This window comes from Pipistrellus hanaki, assembly GCF_964339955.1.
Source record: "Pipistrellus hanaki genome assembly, chromosome: 9".
NCBI classification, from domain to species: Eukaryota; Metazoa; Chordata; class Mammalia; order Chiroptera; family Vespertilionidae; genus Pipistrellus; species Pipistrellus hanaki.
In genome coordinates, this window is record NC_140511.1 from 68853515 (window position 1) to 68866980 (window position 13466).

The window sequence follows — 13466 nt, forward strand, 5'->3', positions numbered from 1 at the left end:
GTACTTCCGCCTACGTCACGCGCCGCCGCCGCTTCCGGCGCCAGCACCTGGCGTCCGGCCTGCTCTGCGTTCCGGGCTGCTCCGCGTTCCTGGCTCCCGAAGGGCCGCGTATCTGAAGGTGCTGCAGGGAGGGCAGGTTGGAGGGGGACACGGGGTTGGAGGGTTAAATGGACCCCCGCGAGGAGCCCGGATATGGCGAAGGGAGGAGTGAGGACGTGTTCCCGAGGCCAGGGCCCTTCTGGATATCACCTCCCCGGCTCCGCCTGTTGGAGACGTCCAAGCCTCTTTTTCCGCCCAGCTAGTGGAAAGGCGAGGGAGTTGGGGAACCGGGTGCTAAGCAAAAGGATTTGAAGTTTGCTCAGTGGTTGAGCATCGATCTATGAACCAGGTTTGATTCCGGATAGGAAACATGCGGGGGTGGCGGGCTCCATCTCCAGTCGGGGGCGTGCAGGAGGCAGCGGATTAGTGATCCTCTCTGCTCCTGTGCGTCCAGACCGGGGATGGAACCAGAAACCTGTGTGTACCCTGACTGGGAATGCAGCCGATATCCTTCCGGTTCACAGGAGGACGCTCCAACCAACGGAGCCACACGAGCCAGGGCAAGTTATTCTTCAAGATCTGCAAAAGTCTTTAGAATAAACCTCATACTGCTTACTTGCAGGACGTTCAGTCTACCCTATCAATGTAGCTATGTGGTTGATACTATCTCATCTTCACAACATCCACAATTCTTTGTTGTAACTTGTAACATGGAAGGAGAAACAATTTAGCCTGGAACTGAAAGGAGGGGCAAGTGGTATGGTCGGACTGCGATTTTTATAAGACACGCCCATCAACTAGTAATTTGTCAGTATCTGCTTCTGGCTCAGGGACCTTTGGCTGTATCTTCCCAAAGGGATGTAATTTCTTTCTTTTTTTGATGGTTAATGGTTTTGGAACAGAAACAAAGAGGAGTCCCTAGAAGTAGAGTTCTCCACGTAGAACACTTCTCAAAAATTAATACATAGCCCTCTGGCATCTAAAATAACTGCATCTTTAACAGAATCACTTGTGTTTTTACTAAGTGCCTAAGGTGTTTCTGATGCATACAACATTTGGGAACCTTTTGGACACATGTAGGGTGACAACGTGTCCTAGTTTATCTGGGACTGGGGGTTTCTCAGGATGCAGGGCTTTATAAGTGCTAAGCCAGGGCAGTCCTGGGCAAACTGTTGATCATCCTAGGTACATGTGAGTCTATACTATTAGAAAGATGATCTTGATGCAGTTTGGCATCCTGGGTTGCCCCATTTCTGTTTGCAGGATTTGTTTCTATTAGGGGTGGTGGTGGTGGAGACCACAGAAAAGGGATGAAAATGAGGTGCGTTGCCAATTCTTACTGATTCTCAGGTCCAAACCCATCCTTCACTGACCTGCTCGCAGTACTGGCACATGTCTCCTTTTCCATCTGGCCAGGTGTTCAGTTCTATCGGTAGAGGGTGCTGGAGGGACATACTAGGAGAGGAGGAAAGGGCTCTTCCTGATTCCAGTGTGCGGTCTCAGCTGGCTTTTCAATGCATGGTGGCTAGCCGTGTTTGACAACTGTCTGTGGGCTGAATTTCAGTGTTAGATGAATTTATAGCCTTGTTAAGTTTCTCTTGTGAGGCTAAGGCATTGATTGGGGAGGAATGGGATCCCCAAACTTGAAATAGGCACTTCTGCTTGGGCCCTGATGAAAGTGACGATTTTGAACACCAGGTCACCCTGTGCCTCGTTTGGCAGTGGAAGTAGCTTGCCCTCCTTTATCTGGGGACACTTGAAAACCCTGTGAAACCCTCACCTGGAGCAGATGACTTGAAAAATACAGCATAAGTCTGTGCTTCCTGGCAGGTGAGAGTGCTTCCGGCTTTGTGCGTTCCTTTGTATTCTGCCTTGACCTAGAGGTAGACCAACCTTGAGGTGCTTTTAAGTGGCTGCTCTCTCTATCCACTATGTCGGTATTTTTAGTTTTCCTTTTCCCTTGGAGGTAATTTTTTTAAAATATATTTTTATTGATTTTTCACAGAGGAGAGAGAGGGATAGAGAGTTAGAAACATCAATGAGACAGAATCATCAATCAGCTGCCTCTTGCACACCCCCTACTGGGGATGTGCCCACAAACAAGGTATATGCCCCCCCTCCACCCCCGACAGGAATCGAACCTGGGACCTTTCAGTTCACAGGCTGACGCTCTATCCACTGAGCCAAACTGGTTTCGGCCTGGAGGTAATTTCTTATTATGGTGAGTAATTCTTTGTTTTATTCCTGTTTGAATTACTATATGGTTTCTGTCTATTTGAGTATGACCATGATAGGGCTAGCAAGGGACTGCCCCAGGGTCTGCCTTAAACTGTAAGTAACTGGTTTGCCTCTGATTTGGGCCCTTTGTTCTAGTGCCACTCTCTGGTTTCTTTAGCTGAGACCTCCCTCCTGAAGTCCCAGTAGGTTTTGCTGGCCCAGTTGCCTTGCCTCTCCTCTGAAACCAGTATCAAGGTATCTTCTGATTTCTTCCTTGATTGTTTTTTTCTTTTTATTATTGATTTTTTACAGAGAGGAAGGGAGAGAGATAGATAGTTAGAAACATTGATGAGAAAGAAACATCTGCAGAGTCACTGGAGGAATGCGTATAAAAACCAAAGATTCCAGGCCCCATCAAGATTCTGAGTCAGGAGGTCTGGGGCAGAACCCAGCATCTGGCATTTTTAACAGTGCCTGGTTTCAATTTGCAAGAACATTAAAGAGTTCTGCTTTTTCCAGGTGATCCCTTTTCTACTCAGCAGTTATCTCCTCCCCTGGATGGCAAAACTGATCAATATTTTATGTGTTGGTAGCTCTTAGAAACGACTCTGGGCGAGTCACACCCTGCAGCCTACTTTCAGTTGCCTGTTTTCACAAGCAGACTCTTGCCCAGTGTTCCCTGTCTGAATCATGTGCCACTTGTGGAGCGCCTGCTGCTGAATTCCTGAGAACATCCAATCCAAGGAAAATCATGGCACATCAAGCTAATAGCTGTCAGCCAAGGTGTTGCAGAGGGAAATTCCCAGCCCGTGTCTCACAGCCCCAGGCTCAGCGGTTCCCAGCCTGAGGAAGGAGGGTGGGACAGGAACCTGCCAACTCGGCAGCGTGTTTGTGTGCAGGCTTTCAAGACTTGGCCAATTTTAAACAACTCAGAGAGAGGATGCTTCCCAGACTCCACTCAGGAACTCCTCCTGCTCCTTGCCCAGCACGACTGCAGATGCTGCCAAAGATAAAGTCTCCCAGAAACCGCAGTGTAAACCACGTGAGGCACAATTAAAGAACAACATACTTGGATGTGGAATTGTGGATAGCAGACAAAAATCTGGGATGGGAGAGATCACTAGCGGTTACAGTCATCAACAAAGGCTTTATGGCGAACAGAGAATTATACCAAGGCTCTAAAATATTTGGCATTCAGAAAGCCCAAAGGTATTCTGATAGTTCTATTACCCTGAAAAAGAGTGGGCAACATTTATATACACATTCTTAATTATAAAAAATAGCAAATACAAATACTACTTAACATTTATTGAGTGCCTTGCTTGCCAAATGCTGTTCTAATTACTTACATGCTGATCTGATTTTCAGAAAGATTTTATGATGTAGATGTATAAATATTAGCCTCCATTTACAAAGGGATAAACTGAACTATGATGCTACATGATGCCATCACACCACTGCAAATACATGGCAGAGTGAACGCTAATTAGGAAAGACAGGACTATTCCTGGAATGATATATGGAGCCATCTCCTGGGACCACATAGCTGGTGGTTTGATTTTGTGTGTGTGTGTGTGTTTTTTTTTTCAATGAGTTCAAAAGTGAAGGATTGGTAGCAACATAATATGGTATGGAATACAGGCATTCTCTGTACTTTCTGCTAGATTTTCTTGTAAATCTAAAACAAAAGTTAAATATACAGTCTATTAAAAAAGACAATTAATGGCCGAAACCGGTTTGGCTCAGTGGTAGAGCGTCGGTCTGCGGACTGAAAGGTCCCGGGTTCTATTCCGGTCAAGGGCATGTACATTGGTTGCGGGCACATCCCTGGCAGGGGGTGTGCAAGAGGCAGCTGGTTGATGTTTCTCGCTCTCTATCTCTCTCCCTTCCTCTCTGTAAAAAATCAATAAAATTAAAGAAAATAATAAAAAAGACAATTAATGGAAAATATTCAGAGAGAAAAAAGATGGAAAACTCAATGGAGATTCCTGGCAGTACAGCTGAATAATACAACTCAATTCTGGCTAAATTAGAACCAACATAAAGAGTGGCCACTAAGTCCCCATGAATGTAGCTTGCAGCTAGCGCCTCTGTTCTCTGCAGAAATGAAAAAACTTTTCTTTGTCGTTCTATCATATATCTATTAGCTTACATGATATTGAATTCCTACCTAGAAGAAATGTAACACAAGTACCCAAACTCTAATGCAAGGCTAGAGTCACAAAAAATATTTTATTATAAGATATTACTTATTTGTGGGGCAAGATATTACTTATTTTGTTATAAGGGCAAGATAATAAACCAAACCAAAGGGGTGGAAAAAGTGTAAGAAAATGAAATCTGGGCTAGAAGCAGTTAGCAGTAAGAAAATAAGAACTCAGTGGTTGCTCCTTGGGGGAAACACAGAGGCTGCATTCGGAGCAGGAGAGTGACTCGGCACCATTACAAGGTGTGAGAGCTAAGGCGGGGGCTGCTGCATGGAGCCGGGTACCTCCAGTGGAGTGCGAGTAGTGCCGGGTTGGTAGAGTTCCCAGGCTGCCAACGGACAGAAACAAAACATTTATCTCTGAGGAGCATCCCAATTTAGCCCTCAGGACTTTCTCTTGATTAAAATCAATCAAACAGGATTTCAAAATAATAATACCACCACAAAAGAAAATAAACCACTTTGAATGAGAGTCTGGAGAAATACAACCAATAGATTTAGACTCCTAAGAATTTCTGATTATAAGAATCACCAGATATGGGATATAAAATGCCAATGTGCGAAATACTTCCATAAAATTTTAGGACTGAATTTGGAAAATGAGCAAGCATGAAACTATCAAGAATAACCAAGCAGATTTAAACAAGAACCAACTGAAACAGCAGCTGCCAAGCTTTTGGACCTCATGGACCACCAGTGGTCCGTGGACCACCGGTTGGCAACCGCTGAACTAAAACATGTAAAAATGAAAAATAAAAATAGCAGTGACTTGCTTTAACAGAAGATAAAAATAAATGAAAAAACTAAGGAACTAGAATATGTATGTAAACAAATCGCACAGTATGCAGCTTGGGAAACTCGAGGTGGAAAATATGAGAAATGTAATAATGTAATGAGGCAGAATCAAGATAGAACATTTATAACTAGACTTGAAGACAATGAGATTTTTTTCAGAAAAGATCAAAGACATGACTTCTTACATACAGAAAGCATAGCATAAACCAAGTAGGATATATTTTAAAAATTCCGTACTTAAATATACTGTCATGATACCAAGGAACACCAAGCCAAAGGTATCTTAAATGTGGCCAGAGTTATTTCACCTATGAAAAAAATGCCATACTGACACTGACTTCTGAACACCAACCACGGGAGCCGGAAGTCAATGAATGAGGAGGTATTTTATTAACCTTAAAATAGCATCAATTCTAAATCATACCTTTACTCATTCAATATAGCACCAACAGAGAAAAAGTAATGGTTCTAATTAAACTATGACATGCATCAGAAGGAAGATCTGACATGCAAGAGAGGAATGTAAAAAAATTGATAAGTATATAATTTATTTTAAACCAGCATCATTCTATAAAACAATAATGAAAACACTGAATTTATGGGGTTTAAACACAAAATCCTAGTCCACAAAAACATAGAAATCAGGAAATTAGGCCAGGGGGATTGGGCCTAAAGCCGGCAGACAGACATCCCCTGAGGGGCCCTGGACTGTAAGAGGGCGCAGGCTGGGCTGAGGGGAACCCTCCCCCCATTTCAGGAATTTCATGCACTGAGCCTCTAACAGAAATATGTTCTAAGCACACATGGTACACTTAGAATTTTGTCTATACCTAGTCATAAAGTCTCAATTTCTAAAAATAGGGAGTAATAAAAAGTTTACATATGTATTCTATGCATTCTTTTCCTAAGCTGCTCTAACATTACTACAAACTCAGACACTTAAAGCAAGGCTCTCCTCTCACACTTCTGGAGACTAGAGGTCCAAAGTCAGTTTCTAGGCCAATACCAAGGTGTTGGCGGGACTGGCAATCCCCCAGAACCTCTGGAGAGAGTCCGTTTTGTCTCTTCCAGCTTCTGGTGGCTGATGGCATTCCCTAGCTTGTGGCCCCATCTTTCCAGTTTCTGCCTCCCTAGTCACATCGCCTTATCTTCTTCTGCATGTAATACTTCTCTCTTATTAAGGATACTGGTGATTGCATTTAGGGCTATATGGATAAACTAAGATAATTTCATTTCCTAAATTATTCACATCTGCAAACATCCTTTTTAAAACATAAGGTGACATTTACAAGGTACAGGGATTAGGACCTGATATCTTTGGGGGCCATCATTAACCTTATACAACACATATATATTAATTTCAAGCTGGATTCTGAGCACTTTAAAAATGTCAATTTCTGCTCAGAACTCTGAAATAGGTGCTATTAGTATTCTCATTTTTCAGGTGGCAAAAACTGAGGCAAAGAAAGATAACTTGTTCAAGTTATATCATACTCACATGTTCTTTGACCACAATGCAATTGTTTAGAGATCAATATTTTTAACTTTTATTTAGAAGTTCATTTATAGGACATTTGCAAAAACAGTACAAAGAATTGCCATATACCCCTCACTTAGATTCTCCAAATATTAATATTTTGCCACACTTTGCTTTATTATTTCCTATGTAATTTTTTTCTAACCTTTTGAGATTAATTTGCATATAGTTGCATGTGTAAATACTCTACATTTTCTAAAAATCAAGGACTTTCTCTTAAGTAGTACAGTACAATGATCAAACTCCAAAAATTAACATTGATACAATGCTACTATTTAATCTACAGATCTTACTCAATTTTACCAATTTTATCAAAAATGTCTTTTATAGCAAAAGAACAAAATTTTTTTTTCTCAACCTGGATCCCATCCCAAGATCATGTATTACATTTACTTTTCAGATTTCTTTGGTCTTCTTTAGTATGAAATGTTTCATAAGTATCGGCTGATTATTCTGTGAAATATCCCTCAATTTAGTTTTTTCTGATATTTCGTCTTGGTTAGGTTCAGGTTGTATGTTGTGGCAGGAATACCACATAAATGTATCTTCAGTCCATCACAGCAGAATGCACAGTGTAAACTTCTTATTAATGGCAACACCAATACAAATTTTGTTTAAAACAAAATACATTTATAAAATTTAAATTTGTGCTTTTAAAAACTTAAGTTTGTGCTTCTAAAAACCATTTCTAAATAATTCCTAGTTCAAGAAAATCATAAGGTAAACTTTTAAATATTAGCCCTGAAAAAGAATGTGTGTATGTGCTTGTTTGTGTGTGTGTGTGTGTGTGTGTGTGTTCATGCGCGCGCACGCGCGCACACACACACACACACACACATAATTGTGGGATATAGCAAAAGATCACCAAATAAATTTAGAGCCTTAATGTAAAAATAGGGGAAAAATTGAACATGAATGAATTGCATGCCTAAATTATGAATAATAACAGAATAAACCCCCAGAAAGCAAGACATAAAAAGAGCAAAGGGGATCAATCGAGCCAAAAGTTGGCTCTTAAAAAAAACACTAATAAATAGCCCAGCCAGTGTGGCTCAGTGTTTGAGCATCGACCTATGAACCAGGAGATCATGGTTGGATTTCGGTTAAATTCCCAGTCAGAACACATGCACAAGTTGTGGGCTCAATCCCAGTAGGGGACATGTAGGAGGCAGCCAATCAGTGATTCCCTGTCATCATTGATGTTTCTATCTTTCCCTCTCCCTTCCTCTCTGAAATCAATAAAATATGTTTTTTAAAAAACAACAATTAATAGACAAACTTCTGACAAAATAGTAAGGAAAAGAAAGTGAGAAGCATAAACAATATTAGAAAAGGAAATATAAATATATATCCAGGAGAGGTTTAAAAACTAAGAATATTTCTTGAGTTACTTTATGCTAACAAATTTGGAAAGAAATAACTAAATCCTTAGAAAAAACTTTTGTTTTCTAAATTGACTCAAAAAGTAGAAACCCTGGGTATCCTTATTACCATTAAGATAAATCAGTAATTAAAAATCTTCCCATGAATAAATAGTAGGGCCAGATGGTTCTTATTTACTTTCAAGGAAAAGGTTGTTCCGCTCTTTTACAGAATCTTCCAGAAATAGCAAAATAGGCAACACTTCCCAGCTCATTTAATGAAGTTATAATCTTGATATAAAAACACAATTTCCAAAATACAGATGCAAAAATTCCAAATGAAGTATCAGCAAACTGCATTCCACAGTGTGCAAAGATGGTGAAACATGACCAAGAATGTAAAGGTGATTTAATTCTAGAAAGTCATAATTAAACTAAAACAAGATCTTTGAAATCTCCAGGAGACATGTCACTTAATATATACTTCAATATGTGCATACTCCAGACATGCTCTCCTTGGGCTCTGTGCACAGGCTAGTCTGCTTGAAATGCTCCTCCCTCAGGTCACCGAATGGCTTGCTCAAGACTGTTCAAAGGCCACCCTCACCCAAACCTGCTCTGAGTACCTTATAATCACAAGCCTCCCACCCCGACACGCACCAGTTCCCCAGCCTCCTAGCGTTGCTTCATGTGGCACTCATGCTACATTAATATTATTTTTTCTGTTTACCATCTGTTTCCCTCCTTTGCTCCCTCCCCCTCTCCCAGCTCAGCTGTGTTTGCTGCAGTTTCTTGGGCATCCAGAAGAGTCCATGGCACATGACTGACACTCCCATCAACACACACAGTGGTACTCCTGGAAGCTTTTGTAATGAAGATAAGCTTGCTTATATCCTTTCGAGATGACCTTTTGTAGGACCCAGGTTGCTTATTTTTCAATGACACACATTCAAGGAGAGTAATATGTGCTCACGTTAGACACGTGTTCCACTTCTAGATGTCTTCATCCACCTCTCATCTATATCTCCACAGGGAATTTAAAGAATGTCTGTCTGTATGTGTTTTATAGCATGAGTGACATAAACATGCCAATCTAGAAATATTAGAATGTCACAAAGTAGTGAGTTCTTAACATTTAGTTTCCAACATACTCAATAAAAAAAAGGCTTCAATACTTTATTTTGACCCTGGAAAACTACAGAGCAAACTAGCAGAATCCAGGACCACCTAAATTTCAGGTAAAGTTTTAGACCAAGGGAATTATAGTACTATTTAAGCTCATTTCATTCTCACAACGTATTATCACAATAAATCTTTTTCTCCACATTGAATCAGCACCATATGTATTGGTATCGGGATTAATGTTCACTCTGTAAAGTTCAATTATATTTCAATGCAATAAATATCAAATGAGAAGTCAGAATTCATCTCTTTAGGACAGAACCACATTTGAGGAAAAGGAGACCAGTAACATCACCGTAGTATTTACTTATTTATTCCCACTGTATGTGGAACTGACACAAGGACAGGTCAGAACGGCACAGACCATTACGTGTGCAGAATAATTCCCCCCACGCTATCCCATTGAAAGGGCAATGAGAAAACAATAAATTAAAATTTGCTTCCTATGTTGTGAGGAGAGCTTACTCTACATAAATAACTAATACTGTCTCCCACTCGGTGCATTTTGGGTTCAAAGCTTACCCAGCACATATCAGACAAGTCAACAGAGGATAAGTCTCAAATTTATGCTTTACCATGTTGAAGGTTTTGAGAATATTTGTTTCTTAGTACAATTTTTCTTTCATGTATCTGGAAACATAGATTTTCATTTCATCCTCTTCAACCTTGAGTGTCAAATACAAGAGGAAATTTGCTAAGTTGAAGAAGTCAAAGCCATAGCTCAGAAGTTTTGAGGTTGCTAAGAGATTTCCTAGCCAGAATATAACTATTTCCCAACTGGGGTAAAAGGAAAAATATTTTGTATACTTGTTAGCCAATCCATCTCCTCTCTGCCAACTTTCCAGCAATAACCACATGATAACCATCAACCAATCAACCATGTGAAGGCAAATGAAATATTGCCCAGGTCATTGTGCTGTCAACAAAATGAAAGAGAGAAAAAGGCAATGTTTTTCAAAGAAACTTTATTCCATTTAAATGAGAATTCCTCATTCTGAGATATTGTTCTTTCCACTTTTGGTATGCTATTAAATGTCTTTTATATAATGATGGTAATTTGGTTTTCTGTTTTTATGTCCTTAGCTATTAAAATTTAGAAACACTTAAATACCCCAATTAAAAATGTTTTGTGCTAATTTATTGGTGCTTAAAACTTAGCCTGGGAACCTCAGCCTAGGAAAAAGTCTACCTTTCAGATGACATGTCTCACAACTTAGAATTATTGCTTAGCGATTTCCCCAAACAAGTTATGTAGCAGGATAAAAGTGAGCCTTAATTTATATTAAGCCATTGTAACAATGGCCTTAATTTCAAGCACTAAAGAAATATATTTTTAATCAACACCATGGTTCCATCACCTTTCATCAAGACCATTATATCAGTATATAGAGGGTACAAATCTCAAAGTGTAAGGCCACTTCTCTGATGTCACGCTGTTCTAGGAATAGTCTCTGTCACATATGTAAGCAGTATTATTGAAGCATAGACACCAGGCCACTGGGTCCACCAGGCCACTTTCCTGGGCAGGGTTTTAGTGGCACCACAGGTGGCTATTTGGCTCAGTAACATTTTGGCCCCTTTTATAAATCATACCATACACCTTAAAGTAGCTACATACATTTAAACTGAGAAGAAATATGTATTAAAAGAAAGCATATTTTTATAGTCTTCACGTGTAAAAAAAAAAAAAAAAAAAAAAAAAAACACAAAAAACCCTCCAAATTAATTTTCTCATTAGCTATTTGGAAAAAGAATAGTTCCATATAAACATACAAACGGGGACAGGCCTTTAGAAAAGCTTACAAAGGAACTATGCAAACTGCAGTGTATCCTCCCAGTGTAAATATATTCATCTCCAGGCCCTCAAACTGTTAAAAACAAGAACGAATAGCTGGCCGTGACTTTTTAAAGTATGTTTCAAAGAAGATACAAGAGTCATCATTGGCATTTTGGGCCAGATGAATCTGCTGGGCCTTATGCCCGACTCTAGCCTTCTGTGATTTGCTAAACTTGTGCACCTTCTCATTAAGTTATTCTTGTTAATATTAGTTCTATATCCAATTGATATGAGCATTTATATTAAACTACACAATAACTGCTGCTGGTAGCACCCAGAATATATGTCAGGAGCTCCTGATTATGGCCTCATTTAGCCTTATGAGTAACTATTAAAATGACCGACGATTTGGGAGCGGGGTGGGTGGCCCGCGGGGAGCGTGTGGAGGCCGGAGCATCTGGCCGAGCTACAAAGAGCAGTTATCAACGCTTAGTTCTTCTTGACTTTCTTCAGATAGCGAGCCCGCGTGGACAAGCCCATACGCATGCCCATTTTCATATATAACCAAGAAGGCACCATGGAGGCAAATACACCCTAGGAAAAGAAATGGGGAGATATGTAATTACAGCCTATAGTTTGAGCTAAATTAAAACACGTGATCTTAGGTTTTACTATAGTTTTTTTAAACTTATAGGTAGATTTTAGAGTTCCTGGGTTTTTAAAATAAAACACAGATGACTCGTTAGTAAGTCTAGCCTATATATATATAAATTTATCACATCATTTTTATGACTCAATGGAGGAAAAGAAAACACACACCCAAGTGCTGATCTGGGACTTAGAAATCTACCTACCATTAGAGAATGGATCGGGTATCCATTGGTTCGGGTTGTCAATCCCACTGTTTTCAATGCCGACTTCACATATGCCTCTGAAGAGGGTATGGTCAGAGTTGTTTTCCGGATTTTAGCCAGTTTCGTAGCGACATAGAAGGGCAGGACACTCTGAAAGGCAACACCCCCCAGAAGAAAACATGCCATTGATTAGGAGGCCACAAACTCAGGATTCACAGTGATGCTTGACTGCTGTGTGGCAGAAACATTCTGATGAAATATAAAGTTTGATTAATAACATTATATAAATTTCTGAGTTCTATAAACTTTGCTATTATTAAGTAGGAGAACGTAAGCAAATCATGTCACAGCGCTATGCCTCAAGGCTTCCTGGTTACAAAAAGAATGAAGATTAAAAAACTGTTTGCATATATAGACCATGAGCTTCTAAAGTGTTCAGCTTCTCAAGACAGATGATCTTGTATTTCCCAATTACTTGATTATAACAACCCATCCCTTTATATATCTGTATCTGCATAAATTGGACTATTTGGATCAGAATGAAGTCACAGTGCCTGGCCAAACCACTTGATGGCGCCATAAGTCAACTCCTCACTCAGCTAACTCATCTGGAGGTGGAGGAAAGGAGACAAGCTAAGTGTACATTCTATTCTGAAAAGAGCATTCAATTATCTCCACAATGGTTTCAAATCAAGGCGCTTAACATGGCCTGGTAGAGGAAGGAGGGAGTCGGAGATGAAATAACTTTTGAGCTGAGACTTAAACGAAGTGGAAGGGTTTGCCAGGTAAACAGGGAAGGACATTTTGGGTACTGGGAACAGAAAGAGCACACCAGGAAGTGCAATGTCCTCAGAGTAGGGTAAGCGGTTCAGTATGGTCTATCTATAAGGTGCATGTGAGGCAGTGGCAGGAGGAAGGCTGAGCAGCACAGAAAACGAAATCCAGTCACTGGACAGTACTGACTGCCAGAGTGTGAACTCTAAGAACAAAGCATGGTTGTGAATTGTTCTGGTTATTTTTAAATGCGAGAAGGTGTGAGTAGTACTCATGGCTGCATGACAGATGTCATGGATCCAGGCTCGTCTATTTGCACAATATGGAGTACAAGCCACTATACTGCCAACGCTTAGAACGGTACCTAGAACGGAGCAGAAGCACAAAGAGGAGCTACTAAAGGAATCAGCAGCAGAACATTCCGCTATGCAGCACTGAAGGAAGCCTGGGCCTTTCCCCTGCTGCAGTCCGGGAAGCCATTTACACCAGGAGGCTGACAATGTAACAGAGTATAAGCCACAATTTTAGATATGCCTGAGCTTAAGCCAGATCACCCATTTAAACAAAGGCACACTTACCTGGGTACTATGTAACATTTCAAATTATGTAAAATAAATACCTGTCATCTAGGTACATCCTTCAGTTAAACAAAAAAACCAATAAGCAATAATTAACCCATCTTTCCTGCTTACTCAGGGAAACATTACAGTGACCAGGTCAAGAA

The 13466-nt window shown here is 40.3% G+C and overlaps 1 protein-coding gene and 1 long non-coding RNA gene across 3 annotated transcripts in view; one reads left to right on the forward strand and one right to left on the reverse strand.

The window, feature by feature from the left end:
- Positions 1-41: 41 nt before the first annotated feature.
- On the forward strand, positions 42-10592 carry LOC311627481. Of its 2 annotated transcripts, none has more exons than XR_014795926.1 (3): positions 42-118; positions 1738-1869; positions 5701-10592. It is a non-coding gene; the product is annotated as an uncharacterized lncRNA (long non-coding RNA). The 2 variants fall into 2 exon arrangements; XR_014795927.1 differs by lacking the exon at positions 5701-10592 and adding an exon at positions 2776-4074.
- Positions 10593-11029: 437 nt separating this feature from the next.
- Positions 11030-13466, reverse strand: part of HSD17B12 (hydroxysteroid 17-beta dehydrogenase 12) — a 117288-nt gene continuing 114851 nt past the window's right edge. The window contains exons 10-11 of the mRNA XM_084894004.1: positions 11969-12118; positions 11030-11708 (exon numbers count right to left, since the gene is read on the reverse strand). Coding sequence (XP_084750130.1) covers positions 11604-11708; positions 11969-12118 — 255 coding nt within the window. The 3' untranslated portion in view covers positions 11030-11603. The remainder of the gene's footprint in view (positions 11709-11968; positions 12119-13466) is intronic.